General features: G+C 40.9%; 2 protein-coding genes across 7 annotated transcripts; one reads left to right on the forward strand and one right to left on the reverse strand.

Annotated features, from left to right (window-relative positions):
• Positions 1–8,177, reverse strand: LOC140549307 (uncharacterized). 6 transcript variants are annotated; one of them, XM_072672847.1, is made up of 10 exons: positions 7,634–8,177; positions 7,017–7,172; positions 6,586–6,906; positions 6,069–6,392; positions 4,035–5,913; positions 3,653–3,709; positions 3,127–3,331; positions 2,892–3,025; positions 2,727–2,798; positions 1–2,562 (listed from the first exon to the last, which is right to left on the reverse strand). In XM_072672847.1, the coding sequence occupies exons 3-10, from the start codon at positions 6,893–6,895 to the stop codon at positions 2,292–2,294; spliced, it is 3,252 nt and encodes a 1,083-aa protein (XP_072528948.1). In that variant the 5' UTR covers positions 6,896–6,906; positions 7,017–7,172; positions 7,634–8,177; the 3' UTR covers positions 1–2,291. The 6 variants fall into 6 exon arrangements, with proteins under 6 accessions (XP_072528948.1, XP_072528939.1, XP_072528963.1 ...); XM_072672838.1 differs by having other exon boundaries at positions 6,586–6,909; XM_072672862.1 differs by lacking the exon at positions 7,017–7,172 and having other exon boundaries at positions 6,586–6,909; positions 7,942–8,177.
• A 4,432-nt stretch (positions 8,178–12,609) lies between these two features.
• LOC140549336 (vesicle-associated membrane protein 5-like) lies at positions 12,610–21,721 on the forward strand. Its single transcript, XM_072672882.1, has 3 exons — positions 12,610–12,738; positions 14,088–14,222; positions 18,059–21,721. The coding sequence occupies exons 1-3, from the start codon at positions 12,736–12,738 to the stop codon at positions 18,260–18,262; spliced, it is 342 nt and encodes a 113-aa protein (XP_072528983.1). The 5' UTR covers positions 12,610–12,735; the 3' UTR covers positions 18,263–21,721.
• Positions 21,722–22,421: the final 700 nt, after the last annotated feature.

A 22,421-nucleotide genomic window follows, 5' to 3' on the forward strand; every position in this document is an offset into this window, starting at 1 on the left:
TTAAGACATGTCAACATTATTTTATTCATAAAATATATATCAAAATAAAAATTACACCAATCAACTGTACTTAGGCTATATTTAGTGTTGGTTTGCATCATTCCGAAAAGAAAAAAAATACAGGTGCAAGATCTCTAACACTGACTGTGTATATTAGGAAAGCAAGAGAATAAATTGTAAAAAACAAAATGACAGACAATTTCAATCAGGAAATATGGGATCTCAGATGCCACTTCTGCTTCTTACCTTCTTTTTAACGTGTTTTCAGGTCCAAGCGTTCCTCTTCACGAGCTTAGACTCAGTGAGGTCCTTACTTACCTAATGCATGTTTATATTACAAGGAAAAAACAATGGACCCCTTTCACACAATTACATGATCTTGATATACGCTGTGCATTGTTACACTGTAAACAAGGCCAGTTTGTTTTTAACATGGATATGCTGGTTATCTAATATACATTGGACAAAAGTTGAAACAAGATCTTAGGTCCAATCACAACTATCAAGGCTTTTTAAAAGAAGAACACATACAGCCTGACTTTAGAAAAAATCTTGCAATTATGGTTTTTATACTGTCGCTAAAAGTGTTCAGGCAGAAGCAGCATTGCTCAGCAGTGAAAATGTGCATCATAAAGACTCGGGACACTTTAAATCAACGATTCGATTTACACATGATAGAACTTAGCAGCTTGTTTTAGCTTCTCGGTAAACTGACAAATTTAGAGAAATGCTAATAAATAATAATAAATAAAAATGACAATCTACACCCATATAGCAGGAAGCACCATGAAAAGTTGAAAGCATAAAAAAAACAACAAAGAAAAAGAAAGAAAAAACCAAACACGTGCCAAACACTCTAGTACCCAAAACGTTCAATGATATTCTATAAAAATGTATGTATAGATCTAGTTATGTCTAAACAATGGCAACAGTTCAAAAGATCCTAGTAAGTGGAATAAAAAGCCTGCTGGCTACGTTTGGGATTTATTTACTTCTGCTTGTTTGATCAAGTGGATCAAAATAGAGAAAGAACCTATTCCACATTCTAGAGCAAGAGTTTCAAACCCCTGTCCTGGAGGGTCAATACACTGCAGAGTTGAGCATTTTACCTTTACTTAACACACCAGCTAACTACAAAGGCCTTTGTGATTCATTTTAAAAGAAAATAATCCACAAAACCCCTCCAGGACCTGAGCTCAACACTCCTGTTCAGGGAACCAAAACCAAAATAATTGAGCCCAATGTTCTCACTGTAAAAACTACACAGAAACAACCAAAATGCAAACTACAGATGGTTTCTGCACTTACAGTAAATACTAGCACTCTTTGGAACAGTTAGTTTCTGTTTCTAGGTTGTGTGTGGAACTGCCAGGGGGTCACTCTCTGGCCAGATTTGTTTTTAACGGCAGTGGTAAGTTAAAAAGGGACAGAGAGAATTAATGTTCAGTGAGTCAATGATTATTAGGAAAGCCAAGGCATTAACCCCATAGAGGCAGGGCAGCAACTGAGAACTGCAAGCACTGCTCAGTGTCTTTAAGCTCTTATTCAACATGCTAAAGCAGATCAATGCTTGTATAATGGAAAATGTTTCATGAGATTTGTTTGCAATGCGTACATTTGGTGAAGGAGGAGAAAGGGCAGATATGCTGCTCACAGTGAGGTGAGGTAGGAGGAGGAAAGTGCTTAGGTATGATGGGTGGCCATAATGTGCTTTCAAACACAGCTCTAGAACTGTGGTTTAGATTTGTGCGCGATACTCCCATTTCCCAGCTCTGGATCCAACAGAGACACCTTTTCTTGCCATAGTAATGCACAGGTTCTATGATTTGTGAAACATAAGGTCATCTACATTTGCTGTCACAAGCCATATCTTCAGGACTGGAAGTAAAGAGTATTTGTGGTATCATCCTGAATCTTCAATCTGGCATTAAGCAAATGACGTAACTGTTGGTAATTGATAGCAGGACAAAAGCAGCTAGAGCAGTGGTTAAGATGTTCAGAATAATTTACAAATGGGGCATGAAAATTAAAGTAGCAGCCGTAACAGTGGCTGTTGCTTGAGATGGTTGTTGACATTTTTTGGGACTGATCTTCAGTGTGTAAGGGACATGGTATAAAGTCATGTTCTCTCACTTTTACCAAATGAGAGCTTTATTTATCTGCTTTCTCAATAATCCTGTGCATATGAATAAACGCTGTTTAATGCCAGACTGAATTGGGGGGGGGGGGGGGGGGGGGTTGTTGTAAAACCAGGCCAAATGTGCTGACATCAGCATGATCACGAACTGAGCTTAGTCGTCCAGTCCTTGGCGGGAGAAGTAGTCCTCCAGTTCGCTCAGTCGCTCGATTAGCATTACATCCAGGTCTGCGTCTTCATTTTTACCCCTACGAGCCCGTCCCCGAGGACCCTTAATGCGCACAAAACCTGGGTTGGCCTTGGCTTTGCGTTTCCGTGGCAACGTGAAATCTGGGAAGTCTAAAACACGCTTTCTTTTTTGATGGCCGATGCACACCAGTGTCCCATTCTTCTCCTTTGGCTCTTCGAAGATTGTCTCCAGGCTTCTAGGAGATTGCAAGTAAGACTAGATTACAAACAGCGAACACCACAGGCCAATCCAAACACGTATCCCAAAACATAGCTTTGTACATTAAAAGTAGCTCTAGTTTATAACACTGGAGCAGAGTGACAACACATGCAAGTCATAAACCAAGCAGTAGGTCCAAACCTGTTAGGAGTTGGAGATTTGTAGTTCTTGTTGGTGTAAATTTCCTCCAGACTAAACTCCTTCTTCTTTAATCTGAAGAATATTTTTCAAATATTAACTTTGTTCACAATAAACTGTAATTAGAACACAGGGTGCAGGAAGTAGTCAAGGCGGGCAGTCACTGACCTCTTTGGTTTGGGAAGTCCCATTGGTGTAAGGTTGTTATCCGGTTTGGGGACAGTCTTGCGGATGCGAATCTGAGAAACCCTTTTAGACCGTTGTCCTGGCTGTGCAGTAGATTCTGCATCATACAGCCCCACCTACAGAAAATACCAATGACTTACTGGAAATATAACATGATATTTAGATATTTAGAGACTGAACTTTTATTAAAGGCCTGTCATCAAAAAGGAGCAGATACCTGGTTAGTCTCCCTGGAGGAACCCCAGCTGTGGAGGCAAGGGTACTTCACATTTGCACCAATGATGGCAAAGCTTTGCACTGGTTCAGTGGGGGACCTTTCCAACTTGGGACTGGAGCTATGCTGTGCAGCATGAGCAGAGCTCCTCTCTGAAGTGAGATGTATCTTTGTGAGCTGACGTGGGAAGAGAGATGAGGAGGACTTCCTGTACCGATGGAAACAAGCAAAGTGAGTCTAAAACCAGAACTCAGTTTTGTCGTGGTCATAGATTACGTATTATTAACGGTGCATGATTACATAATTAACTTTTGAGTGCAACATTTGCAAAGCCTGTTAATTACTCTTCCACAACTTGCACTGAAGCGCAAATGATTATTATAATGAAACACAATAAAGCCCATCCATTATGAAGTCTGAGTGACAACAAAAAATGGACACAAGTTTTGATTAATTGAAAAAACACAATGCAGACAGGCCCAGAAATTGATTTGCTTCAGTCTACTGTGCAGCTGGGAGGTTTGCCCACCGTGTTGAAGCCCTTTTCCTGCTGGGAGGAGCCTCCTGACTGGACCGTCGGGCATAGCTACCAACGCAACAGAGACGAGGATCAGAACAGCTCGAATTTGGAGTTCAAAGCTGAAGCAGCATGCAGGCACTATTCTACAATGAGTGCTAAATATAGAAATCCTGCTTTAAGAGGATTCAGTTAAACTTTTTATTTTTTTATTTTATTTTAGTAGTGGGTGACTCATTTAGCCAGGCATGTTTTCAGTTCTAGCCCATAAGGAAGCAAGGCAAGAAGAAGGCAAAGACAAACAAACGTTTGTTGATTTAGCCATAAGGTAGCATAGCACAAATTTATCTTTCATGCAAAATAAAGAAGAGAAAATGTGATCTTTTTTTCTCACCAGTGGTCATTATCAAGACCTGGCGGGCCAGTGTAGTCAACCAAAGGTCGAAGTGGATGACACTTGCTCTCCGCTAGAATCTGCCTCATGACCTTACTGACGGTAGACGGCGAGAAGGATGTGAGGAGGCAGCTGAGGTGTCTGTGGCGAAACCAGAATCTGAAGGAGGCAGGAGAGGACATGGCCAACACTGTGCTGAGGCCTGCCCCAGAGAAGCTCCCTTTACTTAGAATGGACATGGGGAAATGACTAGCAGTTTGAAACAGTCGTGTCAAACTTGGATGTTGCGCAACACCTTTATCAAACAGCTGACAGACAGCTGGAGTATGTGAGGTCTGGCCCAGAGCTCTACTCTGAGTAAACAGACAGTGGCGAGGGTCTCCAAGCATCACCAAAGGCTGCCAAGGCTTGGAGGAGTCTGTTACCAATTCTGGAAAAGGAAGAGAAAAGACATCTTCGCCAGCTTTCACTGATGGCCAGCCGCAAGTTGACCGGCCCTTACCACGGTGGTGCTTGAGCTTTGAAACAGTCCTCCTGTAACCAGTCTGAAATAAGACAATGTTGGTAGGGGGGCTAAAGGGCATCAAGCGGCAGGCAGTGTCAGACAGCTCCTTTAGAAGTTCACTCGTAGTGCGGTTAGATATAATCCCTGGTTGAAGCAGCTTTGATAGCCCATTCTTGGGAGTAGTCAGTTTCAAGTCAGTTGGCAAAAGTAATCCCCCTGATGTGTGGTAGGTCTTGTAAGAATTTATAGATGGCACCAAGGCATTTACTAACATGCAATGAGAATATGGCCGAAGAACTGGTACTTTACCACGAACTGGGAATTTTAACTTTACATAGGGCATTGTGCCATTTCTTGAGAAGTTCTGCAAACTCACATCCTTCGATTGTTCCCCTAGTCTCTTGACATGATCGTTTGTGTCCTCCAACAGGTCTCCTGTTGTTTGGCTTTCAACGCAAGCAAGCAAGCTCAAACTTGATACTGACATGCCCTGTAAGACGGACATGGACATGGTTTGACCAGATTGAACAATTCCTTCAGAGACAAACTGCTCGTCTTTCTGAAGCAGAGTACTTCCAGGACTTCCTCCAGTCTCCTGCAATCCATTGGGTAGAGAGATGGTCACAGAACAAGAAACAGGAGGAGCCTTGGGTTTGTCATTAGAAGGTTGCGTCCCTGGCTGCTCAGTCAGGGAGTAGGTTGTCTGGTCAATGCAATGAGGTCCATTTTCATCCAAGTCTCTTGTGGAATGTGTCAACAGGACAAGCTTACCAGCTGACTCACATTTTGTTGTATCTACGCATGGACAATTTTGACTTACATCCATGCAGGAGCTTACATCCCCAGAACACTCAAAAACCTCAGCAGTGAGTGAAGGCAGCTTAGGTTGTGCCGATGTGCATAAGCACAGACTGGATGCAAAACACTGTTTATCACAGTGAAATGGTGGCGCGGGTTCTGAACCCTCAGGGGATTGGGTCTTTGAATCATACAGTTGCTCCTGGCAGACAGTTTTGCTTAACTTACTTAGCACAGAATTCTCCAGTGACTTCAAATCCTGCTTCTTCTCATCTTCTGGTTCTGTGTCCAGGTCTTGAAAGTCTGAAATAGGTGAGTAGCTACCCTGCAAATATTCACCCTGTCCTGAAGATGTTTCTTCCAGTCCAGATAAGCTTTCACTCAACCCAACAGGGGTCTGCTCATGGGTGTTGTCATCATTAGGATCTGAGCTGTATGTAGAGGAAGCCATCTTTGAAAACGAAGACTCAATGTCCTTACTTTCTTCAGGAGCAACTGTACAGGTCACACCACTGGGTGTCGGTGAGGAGACTGTGGACATTTCACGGTCATCATTTGGTTCATCTGAGCCCTTTTCTGTAAAGATGCCAATACCATCATGAGCAACACTCTTAGAACTGAAGTATAATAAAGAAATTGGGCAGAAATATTGTTAACTGACGCATTAACAGCTTGTTTACATCCAGGTAAAGCTACTTCATGAGGTTGGACTACACAAAAGCCACACTCACCGTAAGTGCTGGAAGACAGCACACACTGAACGCTTGAACATCCAATGGAGTCATCTCTTCGTAGATGGTTTACTTTGCTGTGCAGTAGGTCCAAGCTGTTGGAGTGTGCACTGTTCTGGGCATGCAGATGCGCCATCCTCTGCTCAATTGCCTCTAACCTTTGGGTCAGGGAGCCCAAGGCACCTGTTAACAAGCGCTTCATCTCCGCTTGATGCGCCACAAGGAATCGCTCCAGAACACCCAACTGCTCTCCTGTTGGGCCTGCAGGAGGAGCAGGTGGGAAGGCAGGAGGTTGGTCCCATCCTCGGCTTTTGAACATGCCCACTGTTGAAAAGAAAGACACGCTGATAAAAAAGATCTGATAAATGTAAGAACAATAAGAAACTAAACAAAGCTTTTGGAAACAGAACTATTCAGGCCATAGCTCTACATCTTCTGCATGGTTTAACAGCAAGCTTAGAAACCTAGTTTGCAACAGCGCTAAAACACCATCAATAAAACAAACTCCATACATTACCTTGCTCTGTGCCAGTTTGAAAGCAGGTACTGCTCTGACTAGGACCAATGCCTGAAGCACTTCCTTTCAACTCTGAAGAAGTCTGACTGTCCTCTGTGTTCTCGTCCAAGTAATGAGGACCCCTACACTGTGCGTGGGCTTCTGAAACCGGGTACAGGGTTTTTTCTTCTGGTCGAATCTCTCTCGTTGTAGTTTCTTCACAGCTCACAAGTAATAGATCTTGATAGAGTTTGGGCTGTGGGTGCGGCCCAGTTTCAGCTATAGGGATCTGCTGTACCCCCTTGGGATCAGTCAGTGGATTGGACAGCATTACCACAAGAACTGCTGGATAAAGAACAGTAGGATTAAAACAAAACAAAACCAAACCACCAGTGTGTTGTCCTGTGTGGATTTTATTAAATCACCAGCTCTAAAATCCTGAAACTACCTACCTACAACTGTGCAGGACAAGTTAGACGACTATTCCTCAATCAGAAATGATCTGTATCTGAAGGCACCGTTAAAACTCAGCTCCATATATTACTCTTACTAACAAAATCTACTGATCAGTAGGACTCTGTCAATGCAGCAGCTTTCAGTTTCCTGTCCTACAAAGAGACAAAAGACAAGAGAGGCTTTCTTTTTTTTTTTTTTTTTTCAGAAACAAAAACACAGCGTTTCTGGCCTTTCTATGGGCACCATGAACAGCTGAAGTCTATGTAAGGTTACAAATGCTCAGTTGGGGCATGGGCACTGTAATGTGTTTCCAGTTGTAGCCCAATCTGTCAAAGCTGGACTGTCAAAGTAGTTCGGTTTTATTAAACAGTGATTACTAAATGACATTAAATTGCATACGTTTTAAGGACAGGCCTATAAAACACCCATATCCGCTTGAGCTACGTTTCTCAGGATGACTTCAAGAAGACTAGGTCCTGGAAATGGTCATGTATTTCTGAATACTGGAGGTAAATAAGACTGCAACGAGCAGGCTGGCTCCGATATGGCTGCCCATATTGCATGAAGGCCAGCAAAACGAAGGGATGCGAGTGGCTAATATACAGTAGCTTACCTCGGCTGCCAATAAGTGAACCAGTTTCAGCCCCTCAGTGAGAAGTACAGCAGCAAAGACCGAATGAGACTAATGGTGCTGCCTCTTGTTCCATCCCTGTATTTTGCTGGATGGGGATCCTTGTTAATCTTGCGCGAGCGGTTTCCGGCGGCGGAACGAGACGAGCAGTTCAAGCACAATGAATGAGCTTTTTCACAGCACTAGAAACCACTAAATCACCTTCCTCACCAGCGTCGTCGCTACTGATTTTATCCAGCACGTTTACCTGCCACACTTGAGTCGTATTTGTTATTGATCATTTCACCTACGATTAGGCCGCTGCAAACGGGAACAGCAACGCCTGATAGCAAATGTTGAGTCTACTTCCGTTCAGCGTCTCGTCGGCGTGTAGTCCAGCGCCATTGGTTGGTGAGGGAGAGCAGTCACAGCATAGTGGGTGTTCAGTGTTTATGGATCTGGGGGATCATCGCTTCAGTATTTCCACGATTTTCCCATGTTTGATTTCAGCGGTGGGAATAACGTCTCTTGGAAAAGAATCGACTCTTATGGCTCAGTTCAAACGAACGGCTCCTTTTGAAGGGGGCGGGGCTTAGGCGTTTATGTGAAATCATCAGTAGGATGATAAAAGATTAATATCAGATTTTAACTTAGACATTCAGTCTAATTTCATATGTCACATGTGTGGAATAGATGTAGCGAGACTAAATTAGCCGTGTAAGAAAATACTCTGGAATATCACAATATTATGTTTTGCAATGCTGTATCAATTTGTACATCTTGTTTATTATACATGCAACGATTTGATTGGATCAGACGTTATACATGCAGCGATTTGATTGGATCAGACATTGGTTCATTTTTCTAAATGGCAGTGTCCCTAAATTAAATTAAATTTAAAAAAAGTATCTCAATGTATAGGATTATAACCCCTGTATTGTGATATGTATCATATCGGCAAGTTCTTGCTAATACACATCCCTCATATATAATATATATACCTAAATCTGTATTGTGAACATTAAATGAGGTGAAGCCATATTTCTTTTTTATTATGTTTTTTGTGCCTTGTAAATAAAATGTCAGAAAAATAAAATTTCTTTCTCTGATTCACTGCTTGGCCCTGGCTCTCCTCTCTTCAGTCTCTATTTGAGCAGGGAGGGGGCAACTTTCAGTGGCATGTTAAACAGCAGCTGACAAATCCTACTCATTCTCCCTTTAAAGGTGTAATAGAATCAGACAAGCTTAGTCAAGAAAAATGTGACATTAAAATGTGTACTTATTATTTTATTCATGTCATCTTTTTTAATTCTATTACAACTTTAAGCAAAGTTGTCTACAGGGAGTTTGGCCTCATCACAAAGGACATCAGTGAAAGAATGACATCTGTTAACTCACATCAACATTTCTTTTACAGTCATTGAACCAGTATAGACCATAGAAATTTTAGACATGTTGCAACACATGTCATTATATCAGTGGTCATTATTTCAAACTCCTAATAGGCAGGGGTGTACATTAGTGTAGTCTCTGTAGTCTCTATCCGAACAATCAGCAGCCATAGTCTCCTCCAAGCAGGTGCCTAGCACTCTAAAACATCATAGAAAGTGATGCTCATAAAGCAGGAGAAGAGTAAATGAAAATAGCAAATGCATTTTTAAGTAGCTGTTTCCTCAGTCGGTTAAGCGGAGGTCTGGCAGACCAAGACAACTTTCAGAAAGACATGCTTGTAGGATTTGCTAGGAAGGCAAATCAAAAACCCTTGTTGGACTGCAAAAGACCTTCAGCTAGATTTAGCAGCCTCTGGCTCTACTGTGCAGCGACACCTGCACCATTATAACCCATTATAACAGATGGAATGGATGGAAATCAGAAGAAAAGCTGATGCATTTTGGAAAAGAGTGCTGTGGACTGATGAAGTTAACATAAGCTGCAATAAGCAAAGGTATGTTCGGAGAAAAAGGAGGCAGAATTCCATGCAAAGAACTCATTTCCAACTGTTAAGCACAGGAACAGATTGATTATGCCATGGCCCTCACAGTCCCCCAGTGGAAACGTCACTGAAAATCTGTGGATGGCAGTGCATGCAACACAGCTGAGGAATCCCGCAGAACTAGGGTTAGTCTATGGACAATAGCTGAGATACTTGCCAAAGAAGGGTGTTAAATAAAAAAGTAATCCTGATTAAAATATTAAAAGAATTGTGTCACCTTTAATTTTAGGAGATCAAGTTGTCTTTTACTCGCTTAGCTATTCACAGTAACAGATATTTTGCCTGCCACTGTTTGTTCACCTCAATAATATACTCTAATAATAACTGTAAGTAGTTGCTATTATCTATATGTATCTCAGGTATATATTTATCACATGTGGCAATGTATGCAAAACCCTGTTTTCTGTTTGCTTGTTTTTTTGGGTTTTATTTTACATTTTGTTAACCTAGTTGTTTTAAAATCATACATTTTAACACATGAGGTAAACATACACAACTACCTTGGTTTACTTTAGGCCCAATCATTCCAAGTGGAGGAAATAAGTATTTGATCCCCCACTGAGTTTGAAAGTTTGTACTCTGACAAATAATTAAACAGTCTATGATTTTATGGTAGCTTCATTTTAACAGTGAGAGATCGAATTTCAAAGAAAAGAAAATCTAGAAAATTAAATAATATTTAAATAAAAAATAATTTGCATTTCATTGAGGGAACTAAGTATTTGATCCCCTAAAAACCATAACTAATGTTGGTTCCCACAGACCACTGACACACCCTAATCCCAGTGAAGTCGATACCCGCATGAGAGACACCTGTCCCAAATGGTCACCTGTGTAAAAGGCCACCTGCCAACAGACTCAGTGACACTCCAACATCTCCACCATGGGCAAGACTAAAGAGCTGTCTAAAGATGTCAGGGACAAAATTGTTGACCTACACAAGGCTGGAATGGGCTAAAAAAGCTATAAGTAAGATGCTGGATGAGAAGGTGACAACTGTTGGTGCAATTATTCGGAAGTGGAAGAAGTACAACATTACTGTCAATCGACCTAGGCCTGGAGCTCCATGCAAGATATCACCTCGTGGAGTCTCATTGATCATGGGAAAGGTTAAAAATCAGCCAAGAACTACATGGGAGGAGCTGGTTAATGACCATAGTCTCCAAAAAAATTACTTTACCATTACTTTCTGTCTACTTTCGCTTTAACTGATGCTCTGATTCATAGAATCTATTTTTTCCCAGTTGGACCACATTTGTAATCTGTGAGAAAATGAAAGCTGATCTAACTCACTTGTTTGGTTAATAAAAACCGAAACCAGATTTATAATATAAGATATTTAGACTAAATTAGAGTGAACATCCATTTAAATTGAGGCTTTCCATTCAAAAGGGTCTGTAGTTTATGACTAGATTGGTCCCTGTCCGGCAAACCAGGTGTCCTAAGAGTTTGTCCTGTCCGGTCGAACCGTTTTAACAATGGTTACTGTGCATGCGAACAGCACACGTATAGTATAATGGTCTGATTGGTGGTTCAGGCTATCCACATATCCTACATCCTGGTTTAATACTGGGAGCATTGTCTGATTTGTGGTCTAGGCTGTCCCCATATCCTACATACTGGTTTAATACTGGGAGCATTGTCTGATTTGTGGTCTAGGCTGTCCCCAAATCCTACATACTGGTTTAATACTGGGAGCATTGTCTGATTGGTGGTTCAGGCTGTCCCCATATCCTACATACTGGTTTAATACTGGGAGCATTGTCTGATTGGTGATTTAGGCTATCCACATATCCTACATACTGGTTTAATACTGGGAGCATTTTCTGATTGGTGATTTAGGCTATCCACATATCCTACATACTGGTTTAATACTGGGAGCATTTTCTGATTGGTGATTTAGGCTATCCACATATCCTACATACTGGTTTAATACTGGGAGCATTTTCTGATTGGTGATTTAGGCTATCCACATATCCTACATACTGGTTTAATACTGGGAGCATTGTCTGATTTGTGGTCTAGGCTGTCCCCAAATCCTACATACTGGTTTAATACTGGGAGCATTGTCTGATTGGTGGTTCAGGCTGTCCCCATATCCTACATACTGGTTTAATACTGGGAGCATTGTCTGATTGGTGATTTAGGCTATCCACATATCCTACATACTGGTTTAATACTGGGAGCATTTTCTGATTGGTGATTTAGGCTATCCACATATCCTACATACTGGTTTAATACTGGGAGCATTTTCTGATTGGTGATTTAGGCTATCCACATATCCTACATACTGGTTTAAAACTGGGAGCATTGTCTGACTGGTGATTTAGGCTGTCCCCATATCCTACATACTGGTTTAATACTGGGAGCATTGACTGATTGGTGATTTAGGCTGTCCCCATATCCTACATACTGGTTTAATACTGGGAGCATTGTCTGACTGGTGATTTAGGCTGTCCCCATATCCTACATACTGGTTTAAAACTGGGAGCATTGTCTGACTGGTGATTTAGGCTGTCCCCATATCCTACATACTGGTTTAATACTGGGAGCATTGTCTGATTGGTGATTTAGGCTGTCCCCATATCCTACATACTGGTTTAATACTGGGAGCATTGACTGATTGGTGATTTAGGCTGTCCCCATATCCTACATACTGGTTTAATACTGGGGGCATTGTCTGATTGGTGGTCTAGGCTGTCCCCATATCCTACATACTGGTGTAAAACTTGGAGCATTGTCTGATTGGGGATTTAGGCTGTCCCCATATCCTACATACTGGTTTAATACTGGGGGCATTGTCTGATTGGTGATTTAGGCTGTCCCCATATCCTACATACTGGTTTAACACAATCTGCCTCGCCCAGACCTGGAATTACAACCGTTCATCACATGTTAGAGAAAGCGAAAGAAGCTGCTGAAGTAATTGTAATCGCGCCCCCATCATCAGGCTCCCTCTGGAGAAGGAAAAACGCAAACAAGGAAGCGCAATCTTGATCAACTTCGAGCGTGGGACACGGACTTTGTCCGAGTGGCTTGGACCAACTTTCTTTCTCTTCCTCGATCTGACCCACATATTTCCTCCCTCACTGAGCAGTGATATCTCAGCGACATGGTAAGTCTACCTGACGTTTTTCCTAACTGTCGATAGTTCGGTGGTTTTGGCTGCTGCGCACCTTTGTCCTTCTCTGGAGCGCTCATCTAACATCTAACACACAGCTGGATCTCGATCTGCAAACATTAGCAATGTCTGAAACCACATGAATCTCCCGTAAACCCACTTTAATCATCTCCGAGCTGAAGTTGACGACCTCTTTTGGGCGAGCTCTGAAGGTCATCGCAGTGGGGTGGGGGGTGGGGGTCTTGCATGTCAGATAGTTGGACAAGTTGCAGATCAGAGCTCATTCAATTCGTTCTTTACCAATTTAAAGGCTCGGCACACTCAGAAAATGGTTCTTCATGGACCCCACAAGTGGTTCGTCTATGGCACTGCTTAAGAAAGCATTTGTAGCACCTTCAAAGGTCTAAAGAACCCTCATATGATGTAAAGGTTAAGGTTCTTTACCAATTTAAAGGCTCGGCACACTCAGAAAATGGTTCTTCATGGACCCCACAAGTGGTTTGTCTATGGCACTGCTTAAGAAAGCATTTGTAGCACCTTCAAAGGTCTAAAGAACCCTCATATGATGTAAAGGTTAAGGTTCTTTACCAATTTAAAGGCTCGGCACACTCAGAAAATGGTTCTTCATGGACCCCACAAGTGGTTTGTCTATGGCACTGCTTAAGAAAGCATTTGTAGCACCTTCAAAGGTCTAAAGAACCCTCATATGATGTAACGGTTAAGGTTCTTTACCAATTTAAAGGCTCTGCACACCCAGAACATGGTTCCTCGTGGACCCCACAAGTGGTTCGTCTATGGCACTGCTTAAGAAAGCATTTGTAGCACCTTCAAAGGTCTAAAGAACCCTCATATGATGTAAAAGTGAAGGTTATTTACCAATTTAAAGGCTCTACACACCCAGAACATGGTTCTTCATGGACCCAAAAGTGGTTCTTTCATTACACTGCTTAAGAAAGCATTTGTAGCTCCTTTTTGTAGAATGTGCATAGTATTATCGTTCATTGCAGGCTAATGAATGTAGCAAATTCCTTGGTGGTCTTTGGGTACTAAGTAGACTACAATACAGCCAGAACACTTTGTACAGAGTAAGAATTGTTTTTGTGTTACTGTGATGGGTCCACGGTTTCTTCTGGGGTCAAAAGCCTTTGTTATGACTGTAAATATCCATGTTTTGACTGTAGAAACTACAAGCACAAGGGCTTTCTGTGATGAAATATAATGATCATCATCCAAATGGGAATTGTACAATGAAAAGGAAAGCATATTAGTGGTGAAAGCCAGCATACATATCATAATCATAAACTTCACTGTCTTAACTCGCCCCTATCATTGTCATCTATCAGGACAGCAAGTTGGCAGCTGCTCAGCGGGAGGCAGAAGAGGTGAAGGACATTATGCTAGAGAATCTGAATAAAGCAGATGAAAGAAAAGATAAACTGGGAGATCTTGAACTGCGGTCTGCAAAATTACTGGATAAAGTGAGTATTCAGATTTATTTATTTGCAGTTATCTGCATAGCCCTGCTAATGCAGCTGGGAGTAACATTCTGTATAACTATATAATATAATTTTCTGTATAAAGTTTGTTGGTATGAACAGAGTCAAGGTCGTACTGAATATTCGGGCATTTTAGTCTAATGTTTTAAATCACACAAATCACTCATTAATCACAGGTGTTAAGGTGAGTGAAAAACGGGGGTGCATCGTCCCTCACAGTAGTACAAATAAGAACATACATTTACAAATAGAAATACTGAATATTTACATTACATTAACTTATACTATACATATACACACATTAGACATACTCTCTAATTACAATATTGCACTGGTAAAAGCAGTTAAATGTACAGGTTTGATATAATCTGAATGTTTACAAGGCACTGGATGGGTGTGAGTTCAACTGTAGTGTGGGTGGGGATAGGGTTTCCAGTCGTAATTTGTTGTATTTGTTGTTTGGTATTTTAGTTGACTTTTTAGTGCTTTATTACACTGCTATTAACAATTTAGTGTAATAGTAATATATTCAAATATGTACATAAATATATACAAGTAATAGTAATAGCATACCATGAATAACTCAGGCTACATTCACATTACCAGGCTGAAGTGATCAATCCCACTCAGATTTGAGTCACTGAGGCTGTGTTCAGACTGCAGGCAAATCGGATTTGTTTCTCAAATCAGATCTGGTTAGAGGACTGTTGCTCCGGATTTGACATGGTCGTTATCGGTCACGTTGCGAGTGACGCAAAAGACACTTTGAAATCCGATTTGAGCGACCAGAGCATCCAGACTGAGAGGCATCAGTACAAATCCGGATCTGATTCCATTTCAAACCACTTCCAAATGTGGTTTGGTTCCAATTAGCAAAATTTTGTGGATTACATGTGTTTTTTTAGATGTCCAGACTATCAACACCAATCTGGATACAATCTAGATATGCCAAAGTCATTCTAAACATACTCATGCATGCGTCCCATGCGTGCTCGTGCATGCGCACCATTTCAGGGACAGATTTGACCACATTACAGGCAGATCCATGTTACTTGCATTTATGAGCTGTCAAGATAGCCAGATCTGATATGGGCAACAACTAAAAAATGTGGTTTGCCTAAGTGAAATGTACAGTGACACATAAAAGTCTGGATATCCTGTTTCACACTTGTTATTGTGAATAGTTAGGTATGTAGTAGATGAACTGATCTCCAAAAGGCAAAAGATTTTAAATACAATGCTTTATTGGAAAAAGAAAATGAGTTTAAGCTTAAAAGATTTGCAGATAACTTTGACCAAGGTCTCATTCCTTAGTTAGCTTGTTAGGGCTGTGGTTTGTTCACAATCATTGTTACTAAAGACCAGGTGCAAATTTCAGTTTAAGTTTTATAACAACTCCCTTTAAACCTTATCTGAATAATCAGCAGCCATTGGGTTCTTCCAAGCAGCTGCACAGTACTCTAACAATTATAAAATTGGATGCCCATAAAGCAGGAAAAGATAGCAAAGCATTTTAAGGTAGCAGTTTCCACAGTCCGTAACGTAGTCGAGATCTGAAAGATCAAGACAACTTTCAGAAAGAAATGTTTGTGGGATTTTGCTAGGAAGGCAATTCAAAACCTCCATTTGACAGCAAAAGACCTTCATGAAGATTTAGCAGACTCTGGTGTGGCGATACCTGACGAAAGAGTCATGAAAGAGTCATAAGCTTTCCTGCGTCTCCTGGTGTAAACATCTCCTCAAACTGGCAGTGTATGCAAGCCAGCCCAAGAATCTCACAGACCTAGGGTAAATCTACGGAAAGTCTTTAGCAAGGAAGAATAGGCAAAAAATACCCCAAAACAAGAACTGAAAAACTCTTAGCTGACTACAAAAAGTGCTTACAAGCTGGGATACTTGCCAAAGATGGGTGTTACTAAGTACCGACCATGCAGTGTGTCCAACGTTGGGTCCTTTTCCTTTTTTATTATGAAAATGATCTGAAATTAATCTTGTTAGTCAAGAATTGTGTCATCTTTACCTTCATGCCTTTATGAGATCAAGCCTTCTTTCTCTTGATATATATATATATATATATATATATATATATATATACAGTGAGTCCAAGAAGTATTTGATCCCTTGCTGATTTTCTTTGTTTGCCCACTAATAAAGACACTATCCTTCTGCACTTTTAATGGTAGATATATTCTAACATGGAGAGACAGAATATCAAGACAAAAATCCAGAATATAATTTTAAAGAATATATTTTAATTAATTTGTATTTCAATGAGGAAAATAAGTATTTGATCCCTCTTGCCAAACACACTCAATACTTAGTGGCAAAGCCTTTGTTTGCAAGCACAGCGGTGAGACGTTTGTTGTAGTTAACCACAAGTTTAGCACACACACCAGGGGGAATTTTGGCCCACTCTTCTTTGCAGATCCTCTCTAAATCATGAAGGTTGGTGGGCTGTCGCTTGGCAACTCTGACCTTCAGCTCCCTCCATAGATTTTCGATCGGATTGAGGTCTGGCGACTGGCTGGGCCACTCCATGACCTTAATGTGATTTTTCTTGAGCCAATCCTTTGTTGCCTTTGCTGTATGTTTAGGGTCGTTATCATGTTGGAAGACCCAACCACGGCCCATTTTCAGATCCCTGGCAGAGGGGAGGAGGTTGTCCCTCAGGATTGTGCGGTACATGGCTCCATCCATCTTCCCAGTGATGCGGTGAAGTAGCCCTGTACCCTTGGCAGAGAAACACCCCCAAAACATTATGCTTCCACCTCCATGCTTGACGGTGGGCACAGTGTTCTTGGGGTCATAGGCAGCATTTTTCTTCCTCCACACATGGCGGGTGGAGTTGAGGCCAAAAAGTTCAATTTTGGTCTCGTCTGACCACAAAACCTTCTCCCAATAACTTGGTTCATCTTTCAAATGATCATTGGCATACTTGAGGCACGCCTCCACATGTGCTCTCTTCAGCAGGGGTACCTTTCGGGCACTGCAGGATGTGAATCCATTGTTGCGCAAAGTGTTGCCAATTGTTTCCTTGCAAACTGTGGTCCCAGCTGCCTTCAGGTCATTTGCTAACTCCTGCCGAGTGGTTGCAGGACGATTTCTGACTGTTCTCAGCATCATTGCCACCCCACGAGGCGAAATCTTCTTTGGAGCACCGGGCCGAGGTCTGTTGATTGTCATGTTATACTCTTTAAACTTTCTGATAATTGCACCAATAGTTGTTACTTTCACATCCAACACCTTACTAATCTTTTTGTAGCCCATTCCAGCTTTGTGAAGGTCAACAATTCTGACTCTGAGGTCCTGTGACAGCTCTTTGGTTTTACCCATGTTGGAGACTTGAAATCTGTGTGATCTGTCTGATTCTGTGGACAGGTGTTTTTCACACAAGTGATTAGTGAGAACAGGTGGCTTCAGGTCAGGTAACAAGTTGATTGGGAGTGTCTAACTGGTCTGTAAAAGCCAGAACTGCTAATGAATACTAAGGGATCAAATACTTATTTCACTCCATGAAATACAAATCAATTAATATATATTCCTTAGATTTATTTTCTGGATTTTCTTTTTAATATTCTGTCTCTCCATGTAAGAATACATCTACCATTAAAAGTATAGAATGATCATGTCTTTATTAGTGGGCCAACGAAGAAAATCAGCAAGGGATCAAATACTTCTTGGACTCACTGTATATATATATATATATATATATATATATATGGATCACATGTGGCAAAATATGCAAACTACTGTTTTTTTTAATCATACATTTTAACACATGAGGTAAACATACAGAACTACCTTGGTTTTTATTTTAGGCCCAATCATTCCATAAGACCTCAAAGAAGGTGAAACAGAAGAAGCGGAAGGACTATCTGAAAAGCAAGGCAGGACTCATAGCTGTGGTGACAGTGCTGGCACTGGTGATCATCATCGTGGTGGTCGTCATGCTTGTCAGCAGTTCCAGTGACCCAAGTGTACACAGTGCTGCTGTTACCTCCAAACCACCAGGACAGCCGTAGTACTGGACAGTGGAGGAACAAATAATGGACAAAATGTCACTCCTGCTGTCACTGGTTATGGTTCAGTTTGGTACTTTGGGTGGTGGGGTTTTAGTACAGTTATTTATTTGTTAACGTTTTATTGCCTCATCCTTGCTCAGCCCACAACTGTTTCACAGCACATTGTTAAAGTTGCAAAATGTTTGTATATCTACTTCCTTTTTATCAATAGATAAACCTAATTATTTCAAAGAAATTAAAAGCACACACATCAACATCCTTTGTAATTTAGCCTCAGAAGAAAATTGTGTTGCTACGCGAAGCAGGACTTAGAAAGCTGCTTTTCCTGTGAAGGTTCGTGGAAGGGTAGCTCAAACTCGAGGAGGAAGCCAGGAAAACAAGCGGGTATAGGTGCCAGGCTAAATCCCTAGCCAGCTTTTACCTTCTTTCAAGCATCAGCTCCCTTGAAAACAAACGGGACTAGGCTAGAGCTAACTGCACACATCAGAAGGGGAAGTCAAAAGTGCAGTGCAGAGGAAGCCAAACTAGGGCTAGACCAGGCTGCAAGGCTAAAAGCTAGCCCGGTGTTCTGTCCAGTTGTCCTAACTTATCGATATGTCCTACCGTATTTTTATAGATATAGCTGTAGAACGATCCTACTGTGTCAAATTGTCCAACAGCCTTTACAGATAGAGTGGCAGTAACTCGCTATCTGGTTAAATTGGCTACCTTCATTGACTTGACACACTTTAAATGATGGAACAAACAATAACATGTAGATGGGATTTTATAATACACTTAATGAATTTATTTATTTATTTAAAAACACTATAAAACGTTCAAATACATTTAAATAAATTCCAAGTTATCTGACTGCACTGATGAAACGAGGTAGGTCCAGGTAGGATGAAATTATGGGCGAACCGCCAAGCACAGGAATCATGGCGTAACAGTAATGTGCACATGCGCAGTAAGCCTTGGTAGGTCAGTTCGATGAGTAGGATGAATTGTTAGAACACCGGCTACAGTCTCTTCAGCTACCAAACCGCACACCTCATCAGGAAGACACAAAGAGGAAAAGCACTATCCGGGTTAAAACTAACTTGGGAATAATAAAAAAACGGCAATGTTATTGTTACAGTCCTAGCTGTGAGCTGTTGTGGTGCCGTAAAGCAGCTATTACAGCTACTACAATTATTATTTTTTAGTGTTTAATGAGCCTTCCATATACGTAAAAATAGTTTTAATTCTGAGGCTGAAAACATTGTAAATGAGAGTGGACAACTGCATCTGGACATTTTCCACTCCAACCAGAAAGCTACTTACTTGCTATTTATACGTCAAGGAACAATGTAAAATACTGAATCCATGCATTCTATGACATCTCTATGATCTATAATGCAGAATCTTTTGTAGGTTTAAGTGTATGCTTATGTATATTATTGTTATGTAGTGACTCTAAAAATGTCAATTACGTGAATAATGTAGGTATCTTCCCCAAAATGTATGATTTCCCTTCAATATCTTACTAATTTGCGTAAGGTTATCCAACATTTACTAGAAATGAATGCATTTGTGAGCAGAGCAAGGATAGGTCAATTATTATACCTGCTTAAATGAATCTGTGCTGATCACACTGTATTATATGCAAGAGAAGAACTGTGTATATATGGTACATTTTCCTTTCTTTTGTGTATATATGGTTTCCTTTCTTTTTAGTGGAGACAACTGCAGCATGTATTAAAGTAAAAAAAAAGTTCTAAATTGCAAACAGGCTGTGAAAATTTTAAGTGTAACGTTCTGTATTAAGGTAATATTTTGATTCATTATTGTAAGAACCCTCATGACCAGTAAAGTGAGCTAGCCAGCAAAATACTGCCATTTTTAGGGCATTTGAAACTGCATTGAATTGGTTAAGCAATCAACATTTTACATTTTTTGTTACTTTAAAGGCAGTCGGGAAGGTAACCTTAATCTTTGAAGAACTGATAGATGCTTGCTTTTGGAGGGTGTACTTGCTTTTGAAGTTTAATTATATCTAATGTTGTAATTATTGAGTGTTTATATCATGTCAGGTTACCACTTGTTTTATGATATGCATTTGAAAACATCTATAAAAGTTCATGTCTTTAATAAATGCCATTAACGTATACAGGATATGCACATGATTTTGGCAAGGCGGTTAGCCTTACTTGTCTTGGTGATCAGACTGGATCTTCTTGATTCTCCGGTGAATTCATTGGTGAAGTCATTGGGAAACTGTTTGAAGGTATCATCAAAGCCAATAATGTGCTACTTTACAAACTAAGATAAACATTGTAGACTATAGGTTAGGGTGAACAAAGTGATCCAGTGACATGAGGCTATGAGATTCAGGCAGAAACACACACAAATATTTTATTCACTTGTCCATGTTGAAGACTGTGTGAGATTACTATGTGTGCATGTCTATCCACATTGACACATAAATACACTCACCAAGCACTTAATTAGGAAGACTACACAAATACTGGGTATCACCTACGTATATGATACTTTTACAACTTCAGTTTCTTATGGCATGGATTCCCTAAGATGTTGAGAAACATTCCTTTGAGACTAAGGAGAATGAAGAGAAGCACATGGTCAGCGGCAACACTCAAATAGGCTGTGGCATTCAAGCCACATGATTGATTGGTAGGAACGGTTCATGTGTGCCAACAAAACATTCCTCACACCATAACACCACCTCCACCACCCTGGACTGTTGACACAAGGCAGGCAGGGTCCATGGATTCCTGCTGTGGCTGCCAAACAATGGCACCTACCATCTGTGGCCTCAGCAGAAATCGAGATTTGTCTGACCAGGCGATGGTTTTGCAGTCTTCAACTGTCCAGTTTTCTTGACCCTGTGCCCGCTGTAGCCACGGCTTTCTGTTTTTGGCTGACAGTGGATGTAGCCCGTTGGGTGCGTTGTACATTTTTGAGATGATTTCTGCTCACCATAGTGATTATCGGAGTGACCATAGACTTTCCTATGGTCAGTTCTAACCAGTCTGACCATTCTGCGTTGACCTCGCTGATCAACAAGGCTTTCCTGTTTGCAGAACAGACGCTGTCTGGATGTTTTTTTTTTTGTCTTATTAGACTAATCTTAGTAAACTCTATAGTCTGCTGTGCTGAAAAACCCAAAAGATCAGCAGGTCTGTAAATACTTAAGCCAGCCCTTCTGGCACCAACAATCATGCCATGCTCAAAATCATTTACAATGAGATCCCGTTTATCCATTCTGATGGTTGATGTGACCATTACTTGAGGCTGCTGTCTTGTATCTGCATGACTATATGAATTGCATAGCTGCCACACAATTGGCTGATTAGATAACTGCAAGTAGGTGTACTGTGTTCCTGATACAGTGCTTAGTGAGTGTATTATTTGGTGTATACAAAAGCCTACTTTTATACATCCTTGCACAAATAAAATCATAAATAAATGAACAAATTGTGTGTGATGTGTGTTCTTTTTGAGAAGAAGAACACTATTTCTTAGAAATAGTGAATTAGCTACAGGGGAAGCTGTGTAAGCAAATTTTCCATTCCCCCTTAAGTACGTAAGTAATGCAGTGGTTACAATCAGGTGCATGTACAGGGGCCAGAACGTAACTGCTGTAGCATGTGAGGTGGAACAGAAAATAAAATGAGAGGCCTACTTTGGCCTCCAACTGGTGGTGTACTGGCCTGCAAGTAAACATTCATGTGTGTTGCTTTCACATACTATGTAGTATTGAAGTATTGTATTTGGATGCAGCCCATGTGACACAATCCCAGAAAACATCTTTACATGCTGCATCTTGTTTCATGAAACCTCTTGCCCTGCAAGCACACGTTTTCAATGCAGGTTGCACCACTATCTATAAAACCTTCAGAACTCAGTGACGTTATGAAATGACAAAGAAAAGGAACATTCTCGAAGCTCCTCCTCCCAATCTAACGTCCTAAAAAATACCACCTCTACCTTGTTCACGTGTCCATGACAAGTTTTCACAACCCCCACCGCCACTCCAGAAAACCCCTTTTAACTCTGTAATCTCTGAAATAATAAATATAATGACTATCTCTCGTTAAAAAGTGCAGATTGTCAAATTCAGGACTTAAATACAGGTTTTATAGTTATGAGTATCAACCCCTCTGTGTAGCAACTC

The sequence above is a fragment of the Salminus brasiliensis genome, chromosome 1 (assembly GCF_030463535.1).
Source record: "Salminus brasiliensis chromosome 1, fSalBra1.hap2, whole genome shotgun sequence".
Classification (NCBI taxonomy): domain Eukaryota; kingdom Metazoa; phylum Chordata; class Actinopteri; order Characiformes; family Bryconidae; genus Salminus; species Salminus brasiliensis.